The sequence below is a fragment of the Anomaloglossus baeobatrachus genome, chromosome 10 (genome assembly GCF_048569485.1).
Source record: "Anomaloglossus baeobatrachus isolate aAnoBae1 chromosome 10, aAnoBae1.hap1, whole genome shotgun sequence".
NCBI lineage: Eukaryota > Metazoa > Chordata > Amphibia > Anura > Aromobatidae > Anomaloglossus > Anomaloglossus baeobatrachus.
Window position 1 is genome coordinate 192,068,297 of NC_134362.1, and position 12,001 is coordinate 192,080,297.

The 12,001-nt window shown below is 52.7% G+C and overlaps 1 protein-coding gene across 2 annotated transcripts in view; it reads left to right on the forward strand.

Moving 5' to 3' along the window:
* The window catches only part of KARS1 (lysyl-tRNA synthetase 1), a 51,428-nt gene extending 40,316 nt beyond the window's left edge, over positions 1-11,112 (forward strand). For both annotated transcript variants that reach the window (XM_075326046.1, XM_075326049.1), the window contains 6 exons: positions 2,946-3,119; positions 9,282-9,367; positions 10,135-10,220; positions 10,300-10,426; positions 10,708-10,851; positions 10,925-11,112. In XM_075326046.1, coding sequence (XP_075182161.1) covers positions 2,946-3,119; positions 9,282-9,367; positions 10,135-10,220; positions 10,300-10,426; positions 10,708-10,851; positions 10,925-11,008 — 701 coding nt within the window. In that variant the 3' untranslated portion in view covers positions 11,009-11,112. The remainder of the gene's footprint in view (positions 1-2,945; positions 3,120-9,281; positions 9,368-10,134; positions 10,221-10,299; positions 10,427-10,707; positions 10,852-10,924) is intronic.
* Positions 11,113-12,001: the final 889 nt, after the last annotated feature.

A 12,001-nucleotide genomic window follows, 5' to 3' on the forward strand; every position in this document is an offset into this window, starting at 1 on the left:
ACATATACATATACATATACATACACATACACATACACATACACATACACATACACATACACACACACACACACACAAACTGCAGCCTCAGCCAGCAACAGAAACACACACACGAAAACATTCTTCTCACCTGTTGTCAGCGGCATGCAGGCACGTGGACTCGGTGAAGCCTCAGCTACCACACACACACACACACACACACACACACACACACAGTGCAGCCTCAGCCAGCAACAGAAACACACACACACGGCATGCCACACACACACTGCAGCCTCAGCCAGCAACACAGAACCCCACACACACACGAAAACATTCTTCTCACCTGCTGTCAGCGGCACGCAGGCACGTGGACCCGGTAATGATCACAGCTGCTGTCATCGCTGAACTTTCGGCCGGCGCGTGCAAAGCAGTTCTCACTGCACAACAGCCACAGGCCAATCACAGGCAATCATCTGAGGTCATATGCAGCAGGTGCTTGCCTCTGATTGGCAGGCGGCTGTTATTGCGTTCTGCAGTGAGAACTTCACTGTGCGCGGCAAAGACAAAACTGTAGGCTGAAATAAATAACTGGCAGCTGCGGCCCCTGCACCGGTCGCCATCTTTACCAGGTCCACGGGCCTGCGGGCCGCAAGAAGCCACCTGAAGGGCCGCATGCGGCCCGCGGGCCGCGTGTTTGAGACCCCTGGTCTACAGGGAATGGGTGAGGACACAGTAGGTGAGGGTAGAGAAGGTCGTGCGGCGTTATGGAGGACTTCAGGTTGTAGGCTTGTAGGAAAAGACTGTTCTTCAGCTTCCTTTTGAAGCTTTCCAAGGTAGGCGAGAGTCTGATATGCTGGGGTAGAGCATTCCAGAGTATGGGGGAGGCATTGGAGAAATCTTGTACGCGATTGTGGGAAGAGATGAGAGAGGAGCAGAGGAGGAGATCTTGTGAGGATCGCAGGTTACGTGCAGGTAAGTACCAGGAGACTAGGTCACAGATGTAAGGAGATAGGTTGTGGATGGCTTTGTAGGTCATGGTTAGGGTTTTGAACTGGAGTCGTTGGGCAATGGGAAGCCAGTGAAGGGATCGGCAGAGAGGCGAGGTCAGTGAATTGTGTGACGCCCTGGACTAGTCAGGTCGTCCCAGGTAGTCACACACAACACCACACCCCCTCACGATTAGGTGACATCAGTCAAACTAAAAGCCTTGTCACCATCCTCCAGGTTTGATGTCCACACCAGCGGAGCCAGGTGGTTGGCTCTGCCCACCGAGGAGTTCACAGGCCTGGAGGCGGGAAAACACACAGTCAAGTTTAAGTTCTAGAGGAGAGTAGTCTGGAGGAGGGAGAGAGCAGTCAAGTTCACGGGCAGTCCTGTGTCCAGGCCTGCCAAGAGACTACCGGGTGGCTGGGTCGGAGCCCAGTCGCCATTGGCAAGGAGGCAGATGGTGGTGGCCGCCTGCAGGAGCTGGGATTACAGCCGGTGGAACCGTAGTGACCGGGGTCGGGCAGTGGCCCGCTGGTACCGAACCAGGGGTACTCAGACGAAGCCCCGAACCAACAGGGCCGAGTCAAATTAACTGATTGCTGACTGGACTTTAGGACCTGTCCCACACAAGCCCCGTTAGAAGACAACAACCCAACCATACAGGGTAAAGCCACCGCCAAGGCATAGAGACCCAAAGGGCCAGTGTCTGTGGGCAAACGGGCTCCTACGGCATATAAAAGTCGGGGAGCGGACTACCGGTGCCTAGGCATAGGAGTCAAAACATTTACACACAGAGGTACAGGAGAAAGGCGGAAACCACCAACCTATTCTGGGAGAAGCTGCAGCCGGCTGCGGGCCCCGTTCATCACTCCGTTTGGTTTACCAGAGACTCTGGTGTCTTGTGTCAGAGTGAGTACATCAGGCACCGCACCGCAACACTTCACCCTTCACCCCGGCCCTCGCCAACCGGGCCCCGGGACCAACACCCCCTACCCACAGAGGGGTCAACGCCTAGCTGCGCCATTACACCGCTCCCGGGAGCCCCCATACCTTCACCGCAGCGGTGGTGTCTACAATCACCACAACCCGTGGGTGGCATCACGAACTTACATCCCAAACCAAACCACCGCGGCCCCCGGCCGTGGAACCCCTCACCCAAGTCCCCGCATGTAGCGCCAACTCCCTTGCAGAGCGACGTGACCCCTGGGTCCGTGAGAGGCTCGAGCCACCACCCGCAGTACGAGCACTGATCCGAGCGGCTCGGCGGTCGCAGCTGAGCCCACGGGGCGGTACAATTGCGCGGGGACAGGGGGATTAGTTGGGCATCAGAGTTTAGAATAGATTGTTTGGGTGCGAGACGGTTAGAGGGAGGCCAGAGAGCAGGAGGTTGCACTAGTCCAGGCGGGAGATAATAAGGGCTTGCACTAGTGTTTTTGCAGCTTCTTGGGAAAGGAATGTATGAATCCGGGAGATATTTTTGAGTTGAAGAGGGTTTGGATGTGTGGCTTGAAGGGGAGATCAGAGTCTAGAGTTACTCCCAGGCAGCGAGCACGTGGGACTGAGGAACCTGAGCAGCCATTGACTTTGATAGGTCAGTTGTGGGGGTTGATATATCTGCTACAGATGAGCAATTTGATTCCCAGGGTCAGTGTTTGGTTCTCTGTGGGAGTTGAGCTATACTTCTGCGCCCGGCATCCTAGATGCATCTGGTCTCACAAAGCCGAGGACACGTCATGTCGTCAATTGAAGCCTAGTGACTATTCCTCATGCGACGCCATGATGTCACTGGGCCCGATAAGCATCAGAGGTGCTGAGGATGTCGAGCCCAGAAGTGGAAACGGACTTCAAACCAGATCCAATTTTTCATCTTTTAATTCCATTTAGCATGAAATTGTGATAGGAGCACATGTTTTATATCATTCGTGTATCACCTTTCTGATGAATGTTTCTGTTTTTGTTATACTATGACTATACAGGCATGGTGAAACACATCACCGGTGGTTACAAAGTGACGTACCACCCGGAGGGTCCAGAAGGACCGGCCCAGGAGATTGACTTCACTCCACCGTTCAGGAGGATCAGCATGGTCCATGAACTGGAAAAGGTTCTGGGAAAGAAGCTCCCGCCTACAGACCAATTTGACACTGAAGGTAAGAATATTGGGGCAATGTATGAATGCGTCGGTTTTACCAAATTTTTCTTCAGCGCTCTATTGGGAGACCCAGACGATTGGGGTATAGCTACTGCCCTCTGGAGGCCACACAAAGCACTACATCAAAAGTGCAAGGCCCCTCCCCCTCTGGCTATACCCCCCCCCCCCGTGATATCACGGGTTCTCCAGTTTTAGCTTTGTGTGCGAAGGAGGTCAGACATTCCATGCATAGCTCCACAGTTTTTAGTCAGCAGTAGCTGCTGACTATTTCGGATGGAAGAAAAGAGGACACATATAGTGTCCCCAGCATGCTCCCTTCTCACCCCTGGATGGTGTTGTAAGGTTGAGGTACCTATTGCTGGTACAGGGCTGGAGCCTGACATGCTGTTTTCCTTCCACATCCCCTGGTAGGGCTCTGTGGAAGTGGGATCCTGCCGGCCTCTCAGCTCTGACGCCGGGCTCCATCCACAGACCCATTAGAACCTGATGGAGACGGAGCAGGAGTACGATCAGGGACAGGCCCTGCATCATACAGGTACTCTGTGTCCCCGGCAGGCACAGACACACTCCGGGCTGGCTGGGTGTTGTAGTGCGCCGGGGACCGCAACGTTGGAGTTAGTGTCCCTACAGATTACTGGGGGATTTTTTGTGTATGGGAACGCAGCGCCGACCCCCTCTGGACCGGGCGGCGCTGCTGTGACTTGTGGTGCGCCGGGGATCCGCCGTCCGCGCTTTTACGGCGGCGGCGGTTATAAATTGAGTCCCCGGCTTTTTGGGCCTAGGACGCCGGCAGCTCCGATTCGTTCCCGCCCCCACCCTGTCATTCAGGGTAGGGGAGAGACGCTGTTCGCTAGCAGCGACGAGGGCTGGAGCCTGATTTACATGCTCCAGCCCTCACACTAGGCACAGAGGGAAGCAGGCTTCCCGCTCTTAGCCAGGAACGCCCAGGGCCCGCCCCCCTTCTTCCCTCAGAACGCCGGCAGCCATTACATGCAGTCTGGCTGGAGGAAGGACGCAAGGCTCTGGGAGACCTGGACTAGGGGCTATCTGGCGACCACACACCCGCTTTTTAAGCGGGCGGTAAGCGATTTTTCTGTGCTGGTCCCTCTAGTGCCTCACGGTGTATCGGTGTACTGTGTACAGATATATAGATATTGTTTTTCTTGCACTGTGAGGTCGCTTCTGGCTGCTCTCCCAGATCCCTCTGTGGAAGCAACAACATGCCATCCTCAAAACGCAAGGCTGCCAAGGCCAGGGCTGTGTGTACTGCGTGTGCTGCATGTGGGGCTGATCTACCAGCAGGCTCCCATTGTGTGCAATGCTCCGACCCGGTGCTGCTTCGCCAGCCGGAGTCAGGAGAGGTAGTGACCCAGGCTGAGACGCTTGTAAGTTCTGCCCCGGTGACAGGGACAGACTTTGCAGTTTTTGCTGATAATATGTCTCTGTCTATGGCAAAAATCCTTGAAACCTTGCAATCTATGCATGGGGCTCAGTCTTTGGGCACGGCGAGGCCTCTGTCCTCAGGTCCCCCTCACTTGGAATTAATCCAGCCCACAGGGGGGTCCCCGGCTTCACAGGCCGAGGATTATGACTCAGATGATAGCCCCAGCCACCCTAAGCGAGCTCGCTGGGAAAGACCCTCGACGTCATCACACTGCTCAGGGTCTCAGCGCAATCAGTCTCCCTGTGATGTGTCTGATGAGAGTGATCAGGAATCCATTCCTGGAACCCCTCTCAACCTGGATACCCCTGATGGGGATGCCATGGTAAACGACCTTATCTCAGCCATCAATAGGCTGTTGGATATTTCTCCCCCAGCCCCTTCAGCAGAAGAGGCAGCGGCAGAGCAGGAGAAGTTTCGTTTCCTTTATCCCAAGCGTAAATTGAGTGCTTTCTTGGATCACTCTGACTTCAGAGAATCAATCCAGAAGCACGACGCTCACCCAGATAGGCGTTTCTCTAAACGATCTAAAGATACGCGTTTCCCTTTCCCCCCTGAGGTGGTCAAGCGCTGGACACAGTGTCCAAAGGTAGACCCCCCGATTTCCAAACTCGCAGCTAGGTCCATAGTTGCAGTGGAGGATGGCGCTTCACTTAAAGATGCCAATGACAGACAGATGGACCTTTGGTTAAAATCTGTCTATGAAGCTATCGGCGCGTCGTTTGCTCCGGCATTCGCAGCCGTATGGGCACTCCAGGCTATTTCAGCTGGCTTAGCAAAAGTGGATGCTATCATACATCCAGCAGTGCCGCAAGTGGCGCATCTTACCACGCAGATGTCGGCGTTTGCGTCTTACGCTATCAATGCGGTCCTAGAATCTACCAGTCGCACCTCAATGGCGTCCGCCAATTCGGTAGTTTTGCGCAGAGCCTTGTGGTTAAAGGACTGGAAAGCAGATGCTGGTTCCAAAAAATGTTTAACCAGTTTGCCTTTATCTAGAGATAGACTGTTTGGCGAGCCATTGGCTGATATCATTAAGCAGTCCAAGGGTAAAGACTCCTCTTTACCACAACCCAGAACAACCAAACCTCAGCAGAAAAAGTGGCAGCAGAGGTTTCAGTCCTTTCGAGGTTCGGGCAAGACACCATTTACCTCGTCCAAAGGGACTCAGAGGACGCAAAGAAACTCAGATTCGTGGCGGGCTCACACGCGCCCCAAGAAAGCAAATGGAGGTACCGCTTCCAAAGCGGCTACCTCATGACTTCCAGCCCCCTCCCTCCGCATCGCCGGTCGGGGGCAGGCTCTCCCGCTTTTCCGGCATTTGGATGTCACAGGTCAAAGACCGGTGGGTGACGGACATTTTGTCTCGCGGGTACAGAATCGAGTTCAATTCTCGTCCTCCAGCTCGGTTCTTCAGAACCTCCCCACATCCAGACCGAGCAGATGCTCTGCTGCAGGCGGTGGACTCCCTAAGAGCGGAAGGAGTGGTGATCCCAGTCCCTCCTCAGGAACAAGGGCAAGGGTTTTACTCCAATCTCTTTGTGGTTCCAAAAAAGGACGGCTCGTTCCGTCCTGTTCTGGACCTAAAACGGCTCAACAAACATGTGCACGCCAGGAAGTTCCGGATGGAAACCCTGCGTTCTGTCATTGCCTCAATGTCCAGAGGAGACTTCCTTGCCTCAATAGACATCAAAGATGCTTATCTCCACGTGCCAATTGCTACAGAACATCAACGTTTTCTACGTTTTGTGATAGGAGACGACCATTTTCAGTTCGTAGCTCTGCCATTTGGTCTGGCAACAGCCCCACGGGTCTTCACCAAGGTCATGGCGGCGGTGGTAGCAGTCTTGCACTCTCAGGGACACTCGGTGATCCCTTACCTAGACGATTTATTGGTCAAAGCTCCCTCTCAAGAGGCATGTCAGCACAGCCTGAATGCTACGCTGGAGACCCTACAGTCTTTCGGATGGATCATCAACTTTCCAAAGTCGATCCTATCACCGACACAATCACTCACGTATCTTGGCATGGAGTTTCATACTCTAGCAGCGATAGTGAAGCTTCCGCTGAACAAGCAGCGGTCACTACAGACAGGGGTGCAATCTCTTCTGCAGGGCCAGTTGCATCCCTTGCGGCGCCTCATGCATTTCCTAGGGAAGATGGTGGCAGCCATGGAAGCAGTTCCCTTTGCGCAATTTCATCTGCGCCCACTTCAATGGGACATTCTCCGCCAATGGGACGGGAAGTCAACGTCACTGGACAGGAAAGTCTCGCTTTCCCAGACGGCCAAGGACTCCCTACAATGGTGGCTCCTTCCCACCTCATTGTCTCAGGGAAGATCCTTCCTGCCCCCATCCTGGGCAGTAGTCACGACAGATGCGAGTCTGTCAGGGTGGGGAGCGGTATTTCTCCACCACAGGGCTCAGGGGACGTGGACTCCGCAGGAGTCCACCCTTCAGATCAATGTTCTGGAGATCAGAGCAGTGTATCTTGCTCTACTGGCCTTCCAACAGTGGCTGGAAGGGAAGCAGATCCGAATCCAATCGGACAACTCCACAGCGGTGGCATACATCAACCACCAAGGAGGGACGCGCAGTCGGCAAGCCTTCCAAGAAGTCCGGCGCATTCTAATGTGGGTGGAGGACACAGCATCCACCATATCCGCGGTTCACATCCCAGGCGTAGAAAACTGGGAAGCAGACTTCCTCAGTCGCCAGGGCATGGACGCAGGGGAATGGTCCCTTCACCCGGACGTGTTTCAGGAAATCTGTCGCCGCTGGGGAGTGCCGGACGTCGACCTAATGGCATCCCGGCACAACAACAAGGTCCCGGCATTCATGGCGAGGTCGCGCGATCAAAGAGCTCTGGCGGCAGACGCCTTGGTTCAAGATTGGTCGCAGTTTCAGCTCCCATACGTGTTTCCGCCTCTGGCGCTCTTGCCCAGAGTGCTACGCAAGATCAGATCCGAGTGCAGCCGCATCATACTCGTCGCTCCAGACTGGCCGAGGAGGTCGTGGTATCCGGATCTGTGGCATCTCACGATCGGTCGACCGTGGTCACTGCCAGACCGACCAGACTTACTGTCCCAAGGGCCGTTTTTCCATCAGAATTCTGCGGCCCTGAACCTGACTGTGTGGCCATTGAGTCCTGGATCCTAGCATCTGCAGGATTATCTCAAGGAGTCGTTGCCACAATGAGACAAGCTAGAAAGTCGAATTCGGCTAAGATCTACCACAGAACGTGGAAGATTTTCTTATCCTGGTGCTCTGCTCAGGGAGTGTCTCCCTGGCCATTTGCATTGCCCAAGTTTCTTTCCTTCCTGCAATCGGGGTTAGAAAAGGGCTTGTCGCTCAGCTCCCTTAAAGGGCAAGTTTCGGCACTATCCGTGTTTTTTCAGAAGCGTCTAGCACGTCTTTCTAAGGTGCGCACGTTCCTGCAGGGGGTCTGTCATATTGTGCCCCCGTACAAGCGGCCGTTAGATCCATGGGATCTGAACAGGGTACTAGTTGCTCTCCAGAAGCCGCTCTTCGAGCCTCTGAAGGAAGTTTCCTTTTCTCGGCTGTCACAGAAAGTGGCGTTTCTTGTTGCGATCACATCGCTTCGGCGAGTGTCTGAGCTGGCAGCTCTGTCATCCAAGGCTCCCTTCCTGGTGTTCCACCAGGACAAGGTAGTGCTGCGCCCTATTCCGGAGTTTCTCCCTAAGGTCGTATCCTCTTTTCATCTTAATCAGGATATATCCTTGCCTTCTTTTTGTCCTCATCCGGTTCACCGGTATGAAAAGGACTTACGTTTGCTAGATCTGGTGAGAGCACTCAGAATCTACATTTCCCGCACGGCGCCCATGCGCCGTGCCGATGCACTTTTTGTCCTTGTCGCTGGTCCGCGCAAGGGGTTGCAGGCTTCTAGAGCCACCCTGGCTCGATGGATCAAAGAACCAATTCTAGAGGCCTACCGTTCTGCGGGGCTTCCGGTTCCTTCAGGGCTAAAAGCCCACTCAACCAGAGCCGTGGGTGCGTCCTGGGCATTTCGTCACCAGGCTTCGGCTCAACAGGTGTGCCAGGCAGCTACCTGGTCCAGTCTGCACACTTTCACCAAGCATTATCAGGTGCATACCTATGCTTCGGCGGATGCCAGCTTAGGTAGAAGAGTCCTGCAGGCGGCAGTGACACCCCCGTAGGGGAGGGCTGTTTTGCAGCTCTAACATGAGGTATTTCTTTACCCACCCAGGGACAGCTTTTGGACGTCCCAATCGTCTGGGTCTCCCAATAGAGCACTGAAGAAGAAGGGAATTTTGTTACTTACCGTAAATTCCTTTTCTTCTAGCTCTTATTGGGAGACCCAGCACCCGCCCTGTTGTCCTTCGGGATGTTTTTTTGTTGTTTGCGGGTACACATGTTGTTCATGTTGAACGGTTTTTCAGTTCTCCGATGTTATTCGGAGTTAATTTGTTTAAACCAGTTATTGGCTTCCTCCTTCTTGCTTTAACACTAAAACTGGAGAACCCGTGATATCACGGGGGGGGTATAGCCAGAGGGGGAGGGGCCTTGCACTTTTGATGTAGTGCTTTGTGTGGCCTCCAGAGGGCAGTAGCTATACCCCAATCGTCTGGGTCTCCCAATAAGAGCTAGAAGAAAAGGAATTTACGGTAAGTAACAAAATTCCCTTCTTCACTTGTCTTTTAAAGTTTGCAAATCGTTTTTGTTGATTTCTCTTAATCAGAAACCCGCAAGTTTCTGGATGACGTCTGTGTGGAGATAGGTGTGGAGTGTCCCCCTCCCAGGACCACGGCGAGGCTGTTAGATAAGGTATGTGATGGGTAGAAGTGCTGCGCCTACTCTTCTCATCAGCTCGTTGCTATATAAAGCGCAACAATCACCAGGATTTTCCTCTATAACCTAAAGCCAGTGCTATACTGGCACTATCAGGCTGATTCTATACATACCTTTAGTTGTCAGCTCGGATGTATAGGTTTTGAAACACAAGCAAGTAAAGTTTGTAAAATGAGCAGCTTTTTGAGTGATCGCAGCTGATAGCTGGGGTGGGTATTCATAGTTATCTCCTCCTGTTATTTATGCTAATTCTATTATAGAATAATTTTACTAAGTGACTAGAAGGACCTGTGATGATGTCATACCCATGTGCCCAGAAGGGCCTCAGCCAACAGAAAAATAATGTTGCTTCCTGGTAGCAGCTATGTTGGCTGAGGCCCCGCCCCTTCTGGTCACATGGGTATGACATCGGCACAGGTCCTTCTATCCACTTAATAAAATGATTCTATAATAGGGGACAATGGACAGGCAGGGAGGCGGGATTCACTATGAATACCCCCACCCCAGCTAGCAGCTTCTGCCACTCAAAGTTGCTCATTTTACAAACTTTACTTGCTTGTGTTTCGAAACCTATACATCCAATCTGACCACGAAAGGTATGTATAGAATCGGCCTGATAGTGCCAGTATAGAACTGGCGTTAGTTTATATGGGAAAATCCTGGTGGTTGGTGTTCTTTAAAGGGATACTACACTTTGGTATTTTGTTCCTTCTACATCTTTTCATACTTTTCTTTTCTTCTAGCTTGTTGGTGACTATTTGGAAGTAACGTGCATCAACCCGACTTATATCATTGACCATCCGCAAATTATGAGCCCTCTAGCCAAGTGGTAAGGCCCGAGCTACCGCCTGACAGTCCACGTCGGGTCTGCAATATTATGTTGACTTGTAACCTGTTTTTCTTGCCAGGCATCGATCGGAGAAGGGGCTGACGGAAAGGTTTGAGCTGTTTGTCATGAAGAAGGAGATCTGCAATGCGTACACCGAACTGAACGACCCGGTCAGGCAGCGCGAGCTCTTTGAAGACCAAGCCAAGGTAAATTACTAATCTGGGAAGCGTCCTCTTTAATTATACTGGGATCATCAAGTACTAACGTGATGGGAAAGCTTTTGTAAGGGGGGTGGGGGAAGGGTATGCTAAAAGCAGAGCTGGCGGAGGATGGACCCTTATCTTAAAAGATGGGGGAAACTTCTTCAGATCTTGAGAAAGGTGAGAACTTGCAATGTTGATTGTCTCGCCGGACTAAAATTTGGTCACAGGCCATAGGACTATCTCCTGGCGGTCTCGAATCCTAAAACTGTTCCCATTTCTCTTAGGCCAAAGCAGCCGGCGATGATGAAGCCATGTTCATCGATGACAACTTCTGCACCGCCCTGGAATATGGCCTACCACCCACCGCCGGCTGGGGGATGGGCATCGATCGACTCACCATGTTCCTAACGGACTCCAATAATATAAAGGTACTGGGCTTGTCCCATCGCTCTGGGGTTCTCCTGACTTTTTGGTCTAATACCGGCTTTCCCATTTCTGTAGGAGGTCCTCCTGTTCCCAGCCATGAAGCCCGAGGACAACAAGAAGGACTCCGCACCCAGTCAGAGCTCCGGGACGTCGGTGTAACTTTTGGGATCTGTCTGCTTTTAAGTTGTTTGATACATATTTGTCGGGGCGCCGTCTACAGCTCTGTGCTGCTTTATACTGAAAAATAAATTATATACACTGTGCTCTTGGCGTGTGGAGTGTTAACGTAGTTGTATCAGAACGGTGCTGTTCCTGTACAGACAATGGTCCGGAGCCACCATCGCCGCTCCTCATGTTCTCTCGTGATCCAATTCCTGCCCTTATGTACAAAACCGGTCACAAGCTTGGTCCGTGAAATAGTTTAAGGTGCACATTGTAGATTCAGACTGAAGACAGCAAAACAACAAACATGCACATATGGAAACACGGCTTCACGACATACTGTCACCTTCTGTACGTAAACGCCGAATCCTCCCGGCGTCCTGAAAGCCAGAAGTCTCGGACAGCGGGAGAGGCCGAGGACTCCGGATCGAGGGGAGGAGGATCTGAAGATGCGGTGGTGACCGGACGGCTGGCGCTGAGCGTTAATTAAAAAAAGAAAAAATGCTTAAAATTTGCAGTAAACCTAATAAAAAAATAAAGTGTGTAGGGCAATAATCATGAACAAATTTGAATTGAGAATTTTAGTGTGGACACCTGCAAAACAAGAAAAAAAGTTTGATACGTAGGATGGGGCGTAACGACCGAGGTCGCCACTGCGCCTGGGCCCGGGCAGGTGTGGGGCCCGCGGCCGGCGCCCGCCGTTCAGAGAAACAGCCGGCTCCTCTCAGCAGTTACTTTACTTTCAAACAGTAGCGCAGCTACCGGGGGAGGGGGGGCCCGAGCTCAGAGGACGCCCATCCGGAGCTGCGCTACTGTTAACTATATCGGCGCATACACTGCTGCATGAGCGCACACACAGGACATACATCAGAGTCCCAGCGTGGTGACGTCACCGCAAAGCGCCAGGACTTTGATATCTTGCGCGCACGATGAGACTGCTCCGATCCGTCGACGCTGGGGCCACCAGGAGAACCCTGAAGCAGGTGAGTT